Source organism: Miniopterus schreibersii (genome assembly GCF_964146895.1).
Source record: "Miniopterus schreibersii genome assembly, chromosome: 20".
Taxonomy (NCBI): domain Eukaryota; kingdom Metazoa; phylum Chordata; class Mammalia; order Chiroptera; family Miniopteridae; genus Miniopterus; species Miniopterus schreibersii.
The window spans coordinates 23,935,114-23,953,409 of record NC_138122.1 but is presented as its reverse complement, the minus strand read 5'-3'; the positions used below and the strand labels follow the sequence as shown (position 1 = coordinate 23,953,409).

Below are 18,296 nucleotides of genomic sequence, written 5' to 3'. Positions count from 1 at the left end.
ACGCCGGGCTGGCCCGTTGCTGTTTGACGCGCGCGGGGCACACGGAGCGCACGTCGCTAGGGCCTGGCTGTCCTGGGGAGTCGGTCCGCGCGGAGCCCCGGCGGGGATCCGGGACCCTGGGATTCCGGCCCCGGATAAACTGGGTTCACGGATGCACCGCGCGCGCTGGGGGCGCACGAGCACCCCCGCGGGGGAGTCCAGACCTGGCGGAGAGCGCGCGCTCAGCGTTCCGGCCGACGTCCTGGAGCCAAGATGCTCAGGTAGGAAGTCACTCAAGAAGGCAGGGTCCTCGGACATGGACTTGCGGATCGGGCGTGTTGTGGGGACAGCGGGGGGGCCGTGGTCCCCCTATAGTAGAAGGCTTAAGGGCACAAGCTCTGGACTCCTGTCAGGTTCAAATTCTGCTTCCTCTGTTTTAGCTTTATAGGTGTGACTTACACGTGACGTCACCTTTTGAAGCCTCAGTTTGTCATCTGTAGAATGGACATAAAGCTGCTTCACAGCACTGATGAGAAGATTGAGACAATGCTTCTAAAGCTCTTTGCGCAAGGTAGGCATGAGACTGAAACTGGCTATTTCCTGCTTCATAAATAGGGACAGGATATGGGGACCGGCCCTGCCTTCCCCCTCCCACCATAGGTTGTTTTGTGGTTGGTACCAAAATGGACACAAGCCCCATCTCTCCTCATCCCCCTAGCATTCTAGAAATATTTACTGAGTAATGTATGCTCAGAATGCATATTCAATAAGTATTTGTGTGTAGCACCCCTCTCTCCATCATTGTGACAACCAGAAGTCGAACAGATTTCTGAAATGTCCCCTGAGGTTTGAGGAGGACCCTTTTGCCCTTGGGATGGGGATTTAAGAGACTGCCCGTCTTTCTCCGGTGACACTGCCAGTGACAGAGGGGTGGCACGCTGACCCCCTTTCACAGGGAGCCCTGGAGGCGTGGCCCGGTGGGCAGAGCATGGCTGCTGTCACCTGGGACCACAGGCAGCATGAAGACCCCTGGGGAGCTGGCCATCAGTGGGATGCAGAGCCTCCATCGTGAGCACCGCTGCCGGGGTGGCCGTCTGGTCAAGGCCAGGGCATCCTACGTGGATGAGACTTTGTTTGGCAGCCCTTCAGGCCCCCAGCCCCCACCACCAGACTTTGACCCACCCTGGGTGGAACGAAACAGAACCAAAGGAGCGGGCCCAGGGGCTTCACGGGCTTCAGGGGCCAATGGGAGCTGTGAGACCACCTCCTCCAGGGGCAGTACCCCGACCCTCACACCCAGGAAGAAGAACAAATACAGGTAACGGCATGGGGAGATGCACCCCGGCACTCAGTGTGGCCACCTAGGTTCCTATTAGAGCCCTGCTGTGTGACCTTGGGCAAGCACCTTGACCTCTCTGAGCCTGGAATAGGGGGACTGGATGCTTGGCAGGGGCAAAATAATAGAAATGGGCGTAGTAGTATATGAGGGGTCTGCGTCCTCACTGTGGGTGCCAGGCTTGGAGACAGGGACTTTGGGGATCTACTGCTGCAGGTGCCTGGCGGGGGTGGGGTAGGGTGGGCTACGGGTGGGGGTTAAGGTTGTAGGGTTTGTTCACTCCCTCAGCTCACTGCGTTTCTCTTCCCTTTGCCAGACTGATCAGTCACACTCCTTCTTACTGTGATGAGTCACTATTTGGCTCCCGAGCCGAGGGCGCCAGCTGCGAGACCCCAAGGATGGCAAAGGGGGATGCTGCAAAACTCCACACCCTCTTCTGGACACCCCCAGCTACCCCTAGGGGCCACTCGCCCCACCCCAGGGAGACCCCACTGCGTGCCATTCACCAAGCTGGTCCCTTGAAGGCAGAGCCCAGGGTGGGGGCAGTCTCGAGGAAGGTGTCCCTGGAGAGATTAGACTGCCCACGCCCTGTGAGGTGGGAGCGTTCCCACTCCCTCACCCACCTGGATGTCCCCAGTACTGGCTGCCCACCCACCAGTGGCCCCCACACAAGTGGGCCTCGGGATCCCAGGCCTTCCCCATTGGGGGTGACCTTCCGGAGCCCCCTGGTGACTCCCAGGGCTCAGTCAGTCAGTGTTTCAGTGCCAGCTACGCCCTGGCGAGGTGGGGCCACCCAGAAACCAAAGCCCCCTTGGAAATGAGTTTCTTAGTCCTTTCATCAGGTTTGCCTATGGGATCACCAAGGGGCACAGTTTCAGGGGCATAGGTGAGGGGCTTCTGGGGTGACTGCCAGGTACTGGAGAAGCGCTCATAGTGGCAGACACGGCAAGGGTGGTCAGAGACGTCCTCTATCCTGACAGTCTCTAGTTGTTCCCTGCTTCCCATGTGGATTTGAGGGCCACCCCTTGAGGTGCCTGTTCTAGTCCTGTCATAGCCCCACGCTGTATCAGTGCCAACCCAGGGATGCCCCCCCAGGGGGGCTCTCCACCTCCCCCAAGCCGGAGGGTTCCTTCTCCCCTTCTCAAGCCAAACTTCCTGCTCAGGATAAGTTTCCAGCCAAGTCCGGAGGCCTCAGGAGTTTTCCCTGGTGTGCAGACCCCAGGGGGACACGAGGATCTGGGTGATATGTGGGTGGGCTTTTTATTTTAAAAATCATGTATTTATTTATTTTCATGTATTAAATATGTCAATAGCTCATCAACGCCATGACTTGTACTAATTTCTTTTTCCTTAGGGGAAAGGCCGATGTTAGGCCTGAGTTGATTTAAATAATGTTAAATGACATAACAAGGAAGTGGAAGAAATCAGGACGGTGGTGAGTGGGCTCCTGAAGTTCTCGAGCGTGGGCCTCAGGCGACGCTGGCCTCCACCCATCAGTTTCGGCCAATGCCACTAATGGGTGGGGGGGCTGGTGCTTCCTGAGCTCAGAATGTGGGCTACAGTGTCACACATTTCCCACCTTTTCAAAAAAACACAACACAGTGACTAGGACTTGACCACACGGGGGGGGCGTGTCCAAGGCCAGAAAGTTTCACGTGCCTCTAGAGAGCACTCAGGGTGGAGGCCCAAGGGGTCGGGTGTAACTTCCCTGCTCCACTGCTTGTCAGCTGCGCCACCTGGGTCGGGTCACTTACAACCAACCCAGAGCCTTTGCTCAGATGGAGTTGTACCCAGAATCCCAGCATCCGGGGGGGTTTGGGTGGGCCTGGGCTTCGGGCCTCGCCTTTTCCCTCTTTCCCCCTGATGCACCTCCAGGAAGCAGGGGGTTCCAGAGCCCCCTGGAAGCCCCGTCATTGGTTCTGTACAGCCTCTTGGTGAAGGGAAGAGCAACAACCTCTGGGGAGCGGTCTGGGAGGGACCACCGGGGGCCAGGGCTGGGGATGCACACGTGCGCACCTACACGGGGCAGGCGGGGCATGAGGGAAGCAAGTCAGCAGCTCTCTTGGCACAAACACTTTGCATTTTAAACATGTGGGATGTTTAAACTTCCTAGAGCTTTCCCAGAGAATTAGTTCCCTCCCTCTCAGCTCTCATTTGCCTTTACCCCTCCCCTTTTTAATAGACATGGGCCCGAAGTACCCCTCTTTCCCCCTGACTAGACTAAAAGAGAAGCAACAGCCTGAGTGTGATGATAAGGGGCAACTGACAAGCTGCGGTGTCTGGGAAGACAGTTGGGAGTGGTGGGGACTGGGGCAGCCTACGGTCTCCACCATCTGACGGGTGCTGCAGCTCAGCTCTGGAAGACATGCAGGCCGGGGGTATCTAGGTGATGAGATTTTTCCACAAAAGGCAGGAAGCTGGATTTCTGCGTGAGGGTCCCTGATTTTTTCAACACCAGCAGTGAATTTTAAAAAAGATACATTGTTCAACGACCTGGGCAGCAAATAAAGGTGATGGGAGGCTGCTGGTTTATGATCTTGGGACTCCTAAGCTTTCACAGTGCTGGTTGGGGGAGAAGTTGTAGGCAAGTGGACAATCCCAGAGCGGGGGCTGAGGGCAGCCTGAAGGCCTGTGCCCCCCCCAGCTCTCTGCCCGCCCCTGCCCCTGCCCCTCTGTGGGCAGTCCTGGTGGGCGATGTGGCCATCCCGGCCATGGCAGCTTCTGGTCTGGGACGGGGGCTGCAGCTGGGGCTCTGGCTTCCCACGGAGGCGAAAGGGAAGGAAGGCTCGGCGCTGAGCCCCGACCTGTGTGCCCCCCTCATGGGAGCGGCATCTGCAGGCATGGATGCGCGCCCACCCAACAGCCCTGGGGAAAACGAGGTGTATTTGTAGGATGTGGTTTAACATGGTTTTTAATTTTGAAAGAGCGTTAAAGCCCTCATCAGCCGGCTCCCCCGTCCCAGTGGCTTCCTGGCCAGCTGGGGGGGGGGGCAGGTACACTGGGGGGGGGCAGGGCTGGGGGAGGGGGCTCATGCCTTGCCCTTGGCCTTCTTGCCCTTGGCCTTTGCCCCCTTCCCCTCCTTCCCCTCCTTCCCCTCCTTCCCTTTGCTCTTGGCTCGCTTCTTCCTCTTGGACCTGAGCATGGAGCGGACCAGGTAGCCCTTCCACACGGCCTGGATGAGCGTGGCGGCCCGCACCATGCGCACCATCTCCTGGTCGGCCTCCATCCTTTTTCTGGAGCTGACTTCCCGCTCCAGGCGGATCTGGGCAAACTCCTCCACCAGGACGTCGTGCCTCTGCCTCAGCTCCTCCAGCTGGACCCTCTCCTCCTTGTGGACGCAGTCCAGCTCCTCGTATTCGTCCTGGGGAGCGCTGGGTGGGCTCACCGGCCGGGCCTGCCTGCCGGCCTCCGCTGCACACAGCCCTGCCCTCCCCGGGGGGCCCCTCCCGCCCCAGGATACCAGCCGCAGGCACTGAGTGAGGCCTTCTGCCTGCAAGGCCTGGAAGAGGGGAAAGGAGACGGGGCCTATCCGAGCTCAGGGCTCAGGCCGCCGCCAGTGGTCAGCAGGCATCCCTGGCCCTGAAGCCAGGGCCGTGGGTCACGGAGGTTATCACAGAGCTGGGTGGGGGGCTTGAGGGCCATGGACCAGCCTGGGGCCTCTCCGCCCCCCCCATTCCTAGAGGATTGTGGGAAATACACTTAGACTTCTGCAGAGACAAATACCTGCTTTTCACTCATCTCCATATCATATTTCTGGATCCAGTTCTCTATTTCCGTCTCCACTTTGTATTTCTTCTACAAAAACATGCAATCGGTCATTGTTGGATGGACTAACGACAAACAGTGCCCAGCACTCTGGGCAGCAGCCGGCCCTGCGGTGGGTGCTTTACACCCCTCGCCTATGAATCCACACAAGGCAGGTCTCCATTTCACAGATGATGAAACTGAGGACCGGATGTGCTAACTCCCTTTCCCAAGGTCACAGAGCAGCGAGCTGCTGCAGGGCAGGATCCCATCTCATCTCTCCGCCCCCAGCCCCCAGGCCCCTGTGCCACACCCTCCTGCCTCCCAGGGGGCGGGACGCTGGCTCCATCCTGGGCTTCCCCAGTGGCTGGGGCAGCCCTGCCCTTCACGCTGGGCCTCCCTCCGCCCCGTCCCCTGCCTTGTGCCTCCCCTGTGCCCTCCTGCCCGCTCCCCAGGGCACCTTCCTCAGCGCCTGCTCTGCCTCGCGGTTCTCCATGACCAGGTTGTGGAGCTGCGAGTGCAGCTGCAGGATGTCCTGCTGGATCTTGGCCACCCTGGCCTGCGAGGCCCGGAAGTCCGCCTTCTGCTGCTTCTCCGCCTCCTGCCTGGTGCGGAGGAGGCTGCTCTCCGAGAACTTGAGCACCTGGTGCAGGTGGTTCTTCAGCTCTTGGATCACAAAGTTCTCCTTCTCCACCTGGGCCAAGAGGAGAAAAGGCCCCGTGAACACCTGTGGGACCCCTGCTCACCCCCGATAGGCACAGCCTGATCACAGACAAGGAAACTGAGGCTGGAGGGGTCCAGTCGTCTGTCCGGGATGCTGCAGCTGACCCGGGCATTTGAAGCCAGGTATGCCTGATCTAGAGCCCAGGTTCTTGGCCACCCCCCTCTCTTTCCTGGCAGGAGTGCAGGGCACAGGAAAGGTCTGGAGACAGCTCGACACTCCTGCTGGGGAAACAGCAGGGGCTGCCCAGTTGGCATAGACACAGTGCGATACAAGAAGATGTGACAAGTACACACCGCAGGACTGCCACCAGCTCTTCCTTGAGGGCCTGGCTTGTCCCCTACCCTCGGTTCAAATACAGGAATGGGTGCCCAGCTGGTGAGGCTCCGTGGCTGAGCATTGACCCAGGAACCAAGAGGTCACTGGCTCCATTCCAGGTCAGGGCACATGCCTGGGCTGTGGGCTCCACCCCCAGCAGGGGGCGTGCAGGAGGCGGCCCTGGGATGTTTCTCTCTCATCGATGTTTCTAGCCCTCTCTCTCTCAAATCAATAACAAATACATTAAAAAAAAAAAAAAAAAAAAAAAAAAAGACCTATCTTCCTTACTGTGAACTCCATGAGGCTGGGACCACATGGGCTTACTTTATAAGACCTGGCACCTCGTAAAGGACTCAAACCCCTATTGGAGTAAATGAGGAAAGCGTCTGCTTAAGTCGCTGGGGGGAAACCCAGCTGCCAGAGGCTTTGGGCGCCTCGCTGGCTCCGCGGCCAACAGCGCGCGGGGCCGGTACCTCCGCAGCCCGGTCCTTCAGCCTCGCCGCCAGCTCGCTCTCCAGCGCGTCGATGAGCTCTTGGTTCCTCCTGTTCCGCTTGGTGATGTCCTGTATGAACTGGGCCTTGTCCCGAGCTTCCATGGGGCTGGTGAGCAGCTTCTCAAACAGGAACCCCCGGAGCTCGACCAGGCTGTCGATGAAGCTCTGGGCCCCCGCGCTCCGGCTGCCCGCCTGCGCCCGCGCCTGCGCCTGCAGGAAACCGGCGGCCTGCGGGTTGGTGAGCAGCAGCCGCAGGATGCTCTTGGTCGAGTCTCGGATCTGCTGCATCAGCGGCGGCAGGTGGGATCTCCGCTCCTCCAGCGAGAGGAGGCGGTCCCTCAGCCACGAGTCCTCCTCGAACTCCTCCTCCTCCTGCAGCCGCCGCTCCTCCTCCTCCAGGCTGGCGACGCCGTCCTGCAGCACCCGGCACAGGTCCGCGTGCTCGCTCAGCGCGCCCGCCAGGCGCTCGCCCAGCCCGCCCGCCAGCGCCTCGACTTGGGCGGCCGCGAACGACAGCAGGCTCGCCAGCTCCGCCTTGTGGATGGTCTCGTCCAGGACGGACATGATCCTCTTGGCCTCGATGGTGGTGAGTTTGGTGTTGGCGGGGACCAGGCTTTTCAGCGGGGAGGCTGCCTTTTTCGACGAGTCTGACATCAGCCTTATCCTGTTGACTTCGGGGCCTTGGTAGAGAGAGCCCGCGGCGAGGACCTCTAAGGCCATCTTCCGAGCGGCCGGCTTGGTCTTTGCCCGCCCTGGGAGGCTGGCAGGGGCTCCCGCTTTCTGTTAGCCCTGAAAAAGGATGGAGGGAGCAGTCAGTAGAGCTGTGGGGACATCAGTATGGCCGGTGCGGCCACAGCGACCGTAAACTTGACATTGAGGGTCCGTCTTAGGAGCTCTGCAGCTTTGACCCAGAACCAACCCCTCAATGAAAGCGGTTTGGAGCTTTGTGCCAGTGTCCCGGCCGCAGGGCTAGAATGGCCAAGTGTGGAGGTGGGTCTTGGGCACATGTGTCAGGCAGGGGCCAACCAGGAATGCTAAAATCATTCTAAGAAGTTTGTTTGTTTTGCTATTCCTCACCCAAGGAGAATTTTTTCCCATTGATTTTTAGAGAGAATGGAAGGAAGGGAAGGGGGGGGAAAGAAACATCAGTGTGAAAGAGACACATCGATTGGTTGCCTCCTGCACGGGCCCCAAGTGGGGCCTGGGATTAACCTCCAACCCAGGTACATGCCCTTGACGGGGAATTGAATCCAAAACCCTCTGGGTGCGCTGGCAGATGCTCTAACCACTGGGCCACACTGGCCAGGGCCATTCTAAGAATTTAAATACGGAAAAAGGTGATACAGGTGATGGAAGAGTTGAAAGGCCAAGCAGGGCAAGGTGAAGCACACACGCACCTCCCCCGCAATTGTTAACGGCAAGAAGGCACCACGGAAGGAGGAGGTGGCGAGCTTTGGCATCAGGGGCGCCCTGGGGAAGCTGGAACCACAGCCCCTTCCTATCCTAGAGGAACTGCAGCCCCAGAGGAACGGTGGCCACTGCCAGAAACACAACCCAAAGCACAGGGGGAAGAAATACTCTGGTTTCTCCCTTCGTCCCGCCCTCCAATCTAACTCCAGTGCCTCCCATTGGTGAAACCCAGTGAGGAACTGACTGGCAAGGGAGCTGGGCAATGACCCTGCTGGGGGCAGCTGCCCCAGGCCCAGGGCAGATCAGGGAGGGAGCAGACGGGACTAGGACCAGCACAGCACACCTGCGCTGGGTTTTAGGTATGGATTTTTAAAAATGGAGATACAATGTTTAAAAAACTGTTTCACTAAGTGCAACATTGTATCCTAGATTGACTTCTAGAAGGGGAAAAGGAATCAAGTGGATAGTTTAGTCAATAACATTGTATCAATGTTAATTTCTTAGTTTGGACACACATAGCGAGGTTATATAAGATGTTAACTGTAGGGGGAGCCGAATGAAGGGCATACTGGAATTCTGTACTATCTTCGCAACTTTTCTGTAAAGCTACAACTATTACGAAATAAAAAACCTACTTATAAGACAGCTTCAGAGAAATCTACGGGGGCAATGTGATGACTAAGAGGACTATCTCTGCAGCAGCCGCACTTGGGTTCGGATCCTTGCTGGGGGATCTTGAGCCGGTTATCTAATCCCCGTAAGCCTGGGCTTCATCGCCCATGTGACAGGGATCTTCAGATTCAATGGGAAGTTTCTGGCATGGGGCCTGGACATTGTGAGTACGCAATAAATAATAACGGATATTATTAGCCCAGGGAAACCGAAATCCCAAGTCCAGGACTTCGGCTATTTCCCAGTCTGTCTCTTGGCCCCGCTGGAGATTCAGGGGTGTAACGTGCCTAAGACGGACCCCACCGCGTGCCCATCCCTCAGCCTGCGCCTTCTTTGTCCCTTGACTAAGAACAAGCAGGATTGGCGCTGAGGCTGCTCTGGGCCTTGGCCAGGCCAAATGGATCCCAAATTGGAAGCCTCTGGAGCAGAGGACTCGTGGAGAAGGGCGTCTCTTTCATTCCCACCCACTTCCTGCTCTTCTGTTAATCTCCTGAGTCCCTTTAAGGCTGTTCCCTGAAAATAACTTTCTAAGGACAGCCACGGACCATCTTCTGTGAGGGTGAAGGATCTGTGCCCCGTGGCCACAGGACGAATGGGACCGAAGTGTTTAATGAAGCTTCTTCTCCGCCTCCCCCCCAAGCTCGCAACATAAATCAAGAGGCCCGGATTCTTCAGGGATGGCGGCTGGAAACGCAATGTTACATGAAATGTTTCCAATTTGCTTTCAGCCAAATTACCTCTTTTGCTTTAAAGGGCAAACTTGTTTTCTTTGATTATGATGACGCCCATCAGTTCTTGACAGCTCATTTGGGTGAACAAGAAAAAGCCCTCGGAACTGGGATTGGGGGGAAACGGGTCTGACTCTGATGACAAAAGTCGCTGGAGAATCTCTCTTCCTTGATTTCTAACATGATCATTTCGTGTCTTTTTTTTTTTTTAATGCCACCAACCTTGATATTGAAATCATTTCCAACTGCAGCCTCTCCTTTGAAAATTCCTGCCCTGAGAGTCAAAGCGAGATTGTTAATGGATGGGGGACTTTAATTGGATCGTCCCTTTATTTGTCATTAATTCTGCTGATGAACTTTATAAATGGAAATATATCTTTATCATGCAAATTACACTTCCGCTTCATTCAAGGGGGCTGGTTGGATATTTTATTACTTTCACTCTCAGAACATTTTGAAGGAAAAAAAAAGGTTTGAGGTAAATTATATTTTTTCCCCTTTGGGAGAAAAAAGGGTAGAAAAGTTAACCTTACAACTACCCCACAAATCCAACACTGGTGTGTGGAGAGCGTGAAGAAAGCTGGAGTGTGCGTGAAGGTGGGGGAGGGAAGGATCTCATTTTAAGGAATGCCTTTTTAACATTGGCTAATTCTTGAGAACATACTGTGTGCCAAACACCATTCTGAATTCTTTACACGAATTAACTCATTTATTCCTCATAACAACGTGATGAGGTCAGAGCTTTTATTACCTCCATTTAAAAAAAAAAAATGTTTTTATTGATTTCAGAGAGAGGGAGAGGGAGAGAGAAACATCAATGATGAGAGTCGTCGATGTTTCTATCTATCCCTTTCCCTTCCTCTCTCCCTAAAATCCATAAAAACATATTTTTTATAAAATAAATGAAAGAGTATAGAAAATATTAGAGCGCATTGCATGTAGTTAAGTATCCATTTGTAATTAAATACATGTCCGCTGGGTCAAGGTGGAAAATGTATTTGTGTTCGAAAGCCCTCATGTTAAAGCCATTAGATGGGCTGTAGGATATAACCTGCTGCTATTATTGGAGAGCTAAGGTCAGAGAGATACTTTTTCCTGATTCTCTGTATTTCAGATGATCTTGATTTGTAATAATTTTGCTTTCCCACTAACTAGGGCCTGAAGGGAAAGGTATCTGTGTGTGTGTGTGTGTAGTGTCTGCTTGCATGAAAATACCAGTCTAGAATAGGGTTTCTCAGCTGCCACACTGTTGACATTTTGGGTGAGATAATCCTTTGTTTGGGGCTGTCCTGTGCATTACAGCGTGTTTGGCAGCATCCCTGACCTCCACGCACTCGATGCCAGGAGCACCCTGCCCCCACTGCCAGTTTCAGACCGATTGGAGACAAAATGTCTGCAGATATTGTCAAATGTCCCTGCAAGGGTGGGAGTGTGGCGTGGGGGTGCCCCCGGCTGAGGCCCACTGGTCTAGACCTCAGTGGCCTCGCTCTGCTATAAAATTCCTGGCCTCTCCATCCCAAGTCTAGGGCTCCACCCAGGGTCAAAGGAAGGCCTGTCTGTTCAAGCCTGTCCCAGCTCTATCTGACAAGCTGACATCTGTGTCATCTAAAGGGACCATCAGTTACAGAATCAAGACCTGAGTCACAAGCTGGTGTTAGGAGACCTGGGTACATGACTCGCCCCTGTCAGGAGCTCTGGGAAGAAGTCTGGGCAAGTCCCTTATCTCTCTGGCACCAGGGGATACACCTGTCCCAGCCACATCAAAGGGAGCTGGGTGGGGGAGGGATGACATGGTTTATGGGAAAGCCCTTTGGAGAGCTAAAAGCCCTCTTCAAAGGGGTGTATTATAATATGCTCAGGCATGACTCAGGTGGTACACCGGCCTCATTGCCCTAAGCCCTTCTCTCCTAGGGTAAAAGGAAAATTGGGGGTGGGGGGACACCTAGCAATTGAGCAGGCAGGGAAGGCTAACCCTTTAATTCAGTTTTTCATTGCAAACCAAGTGAAAACCCCAAGCTAAAACCCTGGCTTTTGTGTGGGACCACACATGCCTGGAATGTGTTCCCGGGGGACGCCTCGCCCAGAGCCAGGGCAGAGTCCTGCCTGGGATGCCCCTGGCGGCCTGTCCAGCTGGGAGGTGGGGAGATTGCTGCTGTGACCCTGCAGCCTCTGTTACAGCTGCTTCCCATCAAAAGGCTGTTGGGGGCTTTCTGAGTGAGGGTGATGTCTGGGAAAGGAAGTGGTGGGCTAGATTCTTGCTTTCTACTAAAAACGTGTTTATATTCCGACAAGGCGGGAACAGCGGCCTCAGAATTCACTGCTTCTCACTCTTGGCTTCCCCACCACTTTGGGTCCTTGGCCTTTTGCCCTGGCCTGGCCTGGTTCTCCTAGTTCCTAGTTACCATTCTCACTTCCTCCCGGCCACCTTACAGGGGGACTGGGGAACAAGAGAGTCTCCCGGATTCAACTGGTTAGAAAATTCAGCCATCACATCTGCCCTCATTGATTTTTTTTTTTTTTTAAGTAAAGATAGCCATTTTTATGTTTTTACTTATTTGAGAGAAAGGGAGGGGGGAGAGAGAGAGAGAGAAACATTGATGTGAGAGCAAAACATCAACAGGCTGCCTCCTGCAAGCCCCCTCGCAGTAATCGAGCCCACAACTCAGGCCTGTGCCTGACCGGGAATCAACCGGCAACCTTCTGGGGCACAGGACAATGCTCAGCCAACTGAGCCACACTGGCCAGGGCTAAATATATGCATATTTAAAGTATGGGAAGAAATAACTCTGTTGGAGCTATTTAAGCAGGAAGAGTCAAGGACAGATGTGCTTTAAGGGGGGAAGGTGCTGCTTTTCACTGAGCACTTACTATGCTCCTCCGCTCCCTGCCAAGTTCTTCATTGCCTTGCCTTCTTTAAGCCTCACAACAAACCCTGTGTCTTACGTATGTAAATGAAATCACGTTTTAAGGACAGGGGTGGGAATTAAGTTTTAAAGTTAGCACAAAAGGCAAAGATTGGCATAATCAAAATGAGCCAATTTAAACGCTCGGTCCATTGCGGGCTTCCTCCCCTGGACTGCAGGGCCCTTGGGTGGAATGGGAGGGGACTTATAAACCATCCTCTCGCCCCCAGCACCTATGTTTGACTTGAAATTAATTAACTACGATGTGACTCCACGTTTTAGGGGTGAGAAAGCAGGACGGTGAAGGTGATAAGGTGAAGAAGGGCAGAGTCCAGGCAGGGACAACCGAAGATGTCCAGTGGTGCTTGTAGGCGGGGGCTGGAGAGCAGGGGCCGGGTGCCGGGATGGGCTCTCGATGGGGCTACTGATTCCTCATTGAGCCAAAGGATAGCAGGCTGGACGCCATCCCGCATCGCCCCCTCGTCCCAGCCCTTCCCCTGGTCACTCACCTGCTCTGAGCGCTCCAGGTTTCTTGGCCCTAAGTTTCCTCCGAGGTACCTGCGTTGCTAGGTTACGCGCCAATCTCAGAAGGCGGGACTCGGCGCCTGACTGATTTTCCTTTCCACCATTCAATTCCGCTGAGTTCCTCCCGTCTCGAGGTCTGACCAATGAGAGGCACCGTCTCTCTGACCCTCCACCAATTGGAAGACGCAGACTGCCTCTGAGCTTGGCTGAATGAGTAAGGCGTGGAGAGTGGGAGGGGAAAGGGGCGGGGATTCCTGGCCCCGCCCCTTCTCTAGGGAGTCCTGCCTCGTCAGTGGGCGAGAACTGGGGAAGGACTTGAAGCTTGGCCAATCAGAGCTCATCATGGCTGCCTAACTAGCGAATAGGCCGCGGCTGAGGAGGAATGGGGCGGGCCGGCGGGGTGGAGGGGACGGGAGGCGGCGGATGAGAGAGCTGGCGCAGCTGCCGTGGTGGCAGCAGCTGAAGTGGCGGCGGCGGCGGTGGCGGCTGCGACAGCTCCGCGCTCGGGGCTTTGGCGGCAGCGCCGGCAGGTTGGGCTGCACGGTGCCGAGCCCGGGGCGCGGTCCGGGTTGCTGGGGCGGCGCGTGTAAGAATCCGAGGGGTGCTCGGGATGGCCCGAGCAGAGGGCTGGGGTCAGGGGTCAGAGGGCGCCGAGCAAGGGGTTGCAGCTGGACACCGGAGCGTGGGCGGCGTGCAGGGCGTGCAGGGCGGGCCGGGAGGGGTGCGGGGAAGTCGTCGCGCTCTCCTGCCCCTCCAGCCCAGGCCGGGGCTTTGCACCCTCTCTCCTAGTCCCCGGCTTCCTGGGGCGACCCCCGCGCGGGGGCCGCAGCAGGGCGGGGAGCACGTGGAGCTGGAGCCCGCGCTCCTGTTCCTCCCCTCCCACATCTGCTCGTCGCCCTGGTTCCCCTAGGCGACCCCACAGGAGACTCGCGCGGGGGTCTGACAGCAGGGCAGACGGCGCGATGGCAGCTGGCCCTCCCCTGGGACCTGTCCCCAGGGGTGACCCTTCCCTTCTGTGCCCTCTCTAGAGGGAGAAGCGAAGCCCCAGAAGGAGCCCTGGGCTGGGACTCAGGAGTCCTGCACCCTGTGACCTTGGGCAGGTCCCTTCCCCGCTCTGGGCCTCACTTTTTCCCTCTGTAGAATGCTGGGCTGGAGTGAATTCAGGTTGCAGGACTGGTTCTGGGAGGAGGTGTAGGGTAACGGTGAAAGAGGGGGGCCAAAAGAGGGGGTGCCCCTATATTCAGACTGTTTGGGTTGAAATCTGAGCTCTCCCACTTACCCGGTGTTTAGTTTTAAGAGGCATGTGACGTTACCCCTCTCTAAGCCTCAGTTTTCTCATCTGTGAAGTGGGTATTTCTCAACAGCACTATTGCATGGTAGAATATTTTTAATCGTCAAAACTGAGCGAAAGATACAAGGAAGTTCATTTACATATTCTCTCCACTTTGAGTATGTTTGGAAATGTCTGCAGTAAAAAAGTTGAACCAAAAAGAAAATAAATAAAGCATAATCCTTCCTAAGATAGACAAATGGTAGTGTCTCATTTGGGATTTCCTCTTCTGTCTTCCCAGTACTGAGATTTAAAAGCAAAAGAAATCCCCAGATCTGGAGGAAACAACAACAACAAAAAATCTCACAGGAAGTTTGCAGAGCAGAGGGCTACAGGATTAGCAGCAAGTAGGACCGTGCTGGCTTTTTGCAGCCTTGTTTTAGAAAGATCTGGATGCCCCGGTTTGGGATTATTCTGATGATTCGTGAAAGCAGTAAATGGCGGGGTTGCCATTCAGTGGCTGAGTCTGGAGACAACGTTGATTGAGCTCAGGAGACTACCGCTTGAGGAAGGAACCTGCTGTTGTTTTCAAGTTCAAAGGTCTGCCATCAGATCTGCTGAGTCTCTGCTTTGCTTTCGGTCCTTCCCGGCGGAAATGGAAATGTGTATAAATAGGGGCTGGACCAGGCTAGTTCTGAGTGCTTTAAATTGGGAACTCAGGAGGAGGGCTTTTGCTGTGTGACTCTGGACATCATTTATAAAAATATTCTCTTTCCCTTCCTCTTCAAACACCCAAATCTAGGAGACTGATGCCTCTGTAAGAAAGCTATGGGCCAGTGGAGGTGACCTGGCACACTAACTTTTAACAATAGGAGCATGAGGCTGGAGTCAGATTGCGTAGATCAAAGCTTGGCTTTCTAGCTGTGGGTTCTTGGGCAAGTTACTTAACCTTTCTGAGCCTAAAATCTCCCCCGATGTTATGGAGGATACTAATCCAACCTATCTATTGTGAAGTTTCCATCACCTTTACTTAAAAATTGTTAGAAGAGTCCCTGGTACACAGTAAGCACTCATTGAGTATTAGCTACAATTATTTTAATGGTTGTATTTTCTTAAAGTCTTTAGTCTTGATAAAATTCGAATACAAACAAGAACAAAGAAGGGTGGAGGTGGAGTATATTGGTCATGATACCAGTCTCTAGACATAATTACCACTAACTTCAGTATTTGTTCCTGCAGAACTTTTCTCTCATTTTTTAATGCTATTATATACTGCAGTTCTCCACCACTTTAAAGGGTACAATTCAGTGGTTTTTAGTGCATTTGCAAGATTAAGTAACTGCAGAACATTTTCATCAGTAGTGGTTGTATTTTATTTTATTATTTTATTATTTTTTAAAATATATCTTTATTGATTTCAGAGAGAGGAAAGGAGAGGGGGAGAGAGAGAGAGAGAAACATCAATGATGAGAGTCATTGATTGAGCCCGCAACCTGGGCATGTGCCCTGACCGGGAATCGAACCCCGATCGCCTGGATCCTAGGTTGACACTCAACCGCTGAGCCACGCCCGGCTGGGCAGTAGTGGTTGTATTTTAATAATTGTCTTTCCCCCCCCCCCCTCAAACCTAGAAGATGCCTCGAATGGAGGAGTGTCTGAGAAGCGTCTCTGGGCCAGTGGCTTTCAAAGGAAGCGCAAAGCAGAGACTATTTACAGCCCTGGACATCGCATCCTGAGGGCTACAGGACAGAACATGGCCATGAATTTAGATGACGACGTTCCCCTTATCCTGACCTTGGACGAGGGTGGCAGTGCCCCACTGGCTCCCTCCGATGGCCTGGGCCAAGAGGAGCTGCCTAACAGAAGTAAGATGGTGGGGTGGGCTGCGCTGGGCATGCGGGTGAGGGGGCAACTTCAGGGGGTGAGCTGTGAGCTTGGTAGTCTGATCGTAGACACGTGTACCCAAATGCCTGACTCTGTGTTCCACCCCTAGGATCTGACATAAACTTCTGGGAGACTCTGGGGTCCTAATCCTGCACCCCCAATTTAGAGGTGTTTCCAGGGTCCCTTGCCTCCCTCATCACCTTGTCCCCACCCCTTGCACCTGAGGCGCCCTGGCTTTGCTCCTGGAAGCCTGGTGGGGACCTCGGGCGCACCTGCCCCTTTGGCTAGCTTCCCTGCCCCATTCCTGGTTAAAAAAAGCAACGGATTTCAACACTGGCCTCCGTCTGTTCCAATCTGAAATCATTGGCAGGAAGGCAGAGTTGACTGCGTCTCGGCGCTGGGGCTCCGTCCCTGCAGTGCCCAGGACAGGGTGAAAGGGGGCAAGCATTTGTCGTGATCCATTGATCTGCGGGTTTGGGGTTTAGCTTTGTGTTCCTCTCAACCATCGCCTAGCACAAAGCGAATCCAAGGGAGGTTGTGAGCTTTAAATTTTTTAAAGTTTAAGTGTGCTTCTGGCAGGATGAGACGCCTTAAAAACCTTTCTGGTGCTTGTCCCAAAGCCATTTGCTTCATTTGCTTGGGCCTTAGGTCCAGGAAGGGCTTAAAATAACCTGCCTTTTATAGAGGGTCCTGAGATGGCATGGACTAGCGCTTTAGGGTCTCCTTAGTAAGTAGGCGTTTCACCCTCCAGCTGTGTGCCAGAGCCCCCCGATGACGGAGCTTGATGGGTAGGAAATAGGCCTAAAAGACAACAAAGCTAAGCTCAGATAGGCCGCTAGTGGGCCTGTCCTCATCTTGGCAAAGTCGGCGGCTCTTTTGGGTTTGTTTCTTTTAAGGAAAACAAAATATAAAGCTGACAGGGCCCAGGGAACTCGTGCTTTCCACACAGTGCGTTAGTGCCTCAGTTTCCTCTCTCGCCCTCTCGCTGGGACATTTGCTGAAGCCTCTAAAAACAAGTGGGTGTAATGCACCAAGCCTGGCTGGAAAACAGCAGGACCTGCTAAGGAAGGAAGGGATTTCAGAGGAGGCTGCCCTCCCTTGATGTCGGCCTTTGTTATTTCATGCTCTGATTTTGGCACTGACCTTCTACCCAACTTTCCCCTTTCCTGTTGTCTGAGCTTTCAGTCTAACATACAAATTCAACCTGGTAATTTCCCCAACTTGAAGCTCTCCAGGACCTTCCCATCCCCTACAGAAGGAAGGCCACATCCCGGGCCTTGTGTGTTCTGCTAACCTGACCTGTCCCATTTCCTGCCTTCACCCACAATGTCACACTGCTTCTAGTTGTGTGAATCCCCCATGCATTCTTTGTGTTTTGTTTTTTTTAATATGTTTGTGTTTTTTAGAGAGAGAGGAAGGGAGAGGGAGAGAGAAACATCGATGAGAGAGAAATATCTATTGGCTGCCTCCTGCACGCCCCCTACTGGGGATTGAGCCCACAACCCAGGCATGTGCCCTGACGTGGAATCCAGTCGGCAACCTCTGGGTGCGTGGGATGATGCCTAGCCAACTGAGCCACACAAGCCATGGCCCCGTGCATTCTTAAACCCCTCCGCCTTGCTGGTCACTCAGTCCCGAATGCCTTTCCCAGCCTCCTGTTTGCTCATGAGCTTCGGTTCTGTCTTGCAGGTCCTGCTGAGAATCCCATCTCTTTGAACCTTTGCTCTCTGACAGGCCTAATGACCGCCCTTTTCTGGGTTGGCATCTGGATGAGGCTTCCATCATTACAAGTAGCTTACTGGGTGGTAATTACTTATTTAGCCATCTGATCACCTAGTGGGCCCTGAGTTCCATGCATCTTTGTTATCACCTTGGCTCGGTGATCCATTCAACAAGTCACGGTTAAAATAAACCTAGTTGGGTTTTTTGGAGCCTTGTAGCTCATGGGAGTGGCTGCCTGAGGGTCCCAGTCAGAAGTGGGCGGCATCCCCTCCTGCCTCTTCTCCTAACAGTGGTTTGAGTCTCACTTCTCCCAACAGAGCTGATTGTCTTCGAGGCTGCCCTCATCAGCCCCAGGCTGTGGCTGATGTAACCCTTGAGGTAGGAAGGAGTTGGCAGAATGCAGACAGAGGTCTTCAGTGGAGTTGGTGCTCCCTGGGCACGAGGCACTGGGAACTAAGTGAGCTTTCTAAGGGCGTGAGCTTGAGCAAGCCTGGCCTCCGCCTGACCCAGCCGCTATTGTCAGTGCCTTCCTCTGGCTCCGTACCTCCGTGTTCCTATCTTAGTCTGCCTGGGCTGCTGTGATAATATAC

The 18,296-nt window shown here is 54.3% G+C and overlaps 3 protein-coding genes across 4 annotated transcripts in view; 2 read left to right on the top strand and 1 right to left on the bottom strand.

The window, feature by feature from the left end:
* Nucleotides 1-5: 5 nt before the first annotated feature.
* Nucleotides 6-2,640, top strand: RITA1 (RBPJ interacting and tubulin associated 1). Its single transcript, XM_081123225.1, has 4 exons — nt 6-260; nt 420-550; nt 935-1,297; nt 1,632-2,640. The coding sequence occupies exons 3-4, from the start codon at nt 999-1,001 to the stop codon at nt 2,134-2,136; spliced, it is 804 nt and encodes a 267-aa protein (XP_080979351.1). The 5' UTR covers nt 6-260; nt 420-550; nt 935-998; the 3' UTR covers nt 2,137-2,640.
* Nucleotides 2,641-4,208: 1,568 nt separating this feature from the next.
* Nucleotides 4,209-12,870, bottom strand: DRC10 (dynein regulatory complex subunit 10). Of its 2 annotated transcripts, none has more exons than XM_081122534.1 (5): nt 12,815-12,870; nt 6,572-7,381; nt 5,520-5,753; nt 5,039-5,110; nt 4,209-4,676 (listed from the first exon to the last, which is right to left on the bottom strand). In XM_081122534.1, exons 2-5 carry the CDS (start codon nt 7,310-7,312, stop codon nt 4,344-4,346), a joined length of 1,380 nt encoding a protein of 459 aa, XP_080978660.1. In that variant the 5' UTR covers nt 7,313-7,381; nt 12,815-12,870; the 3' UTR covers nt 4,209-4,343. The 2 variants fall into 2 exon arrangements, with proteins under 2 accessions (XP_080978660.1, XP_080978661.1); XM_081122535.1 differs by lacking the exon at nt 12,815-12,870 and adding an exon at nt 9,625-9,676.
* Nucleotides 12,871-13,219: 349 nt separating this feature from the next.
* TPCN1 (two pore segment channel 1) overlaps nt 13,220-18,296 on the top strand; it is a 38,528-nt gene continuing 33,451 nt past the window's right edge. The window contains exons 1-2 of the mRNA XM_081122893.1: nt 13,220-13,360; nt 15,732-15,965. Of these exons, the coding sequence (XP_080979019.1) occupies nt 15,854-15,965 (112 nt within the window). The 5' untranslated portion in view covers nt 13,220-13,360; nt 15,732-15,853. The remainder of the gene's footprint in view (nt 13,361-15,731; nt 15,966-18,296) is intronic.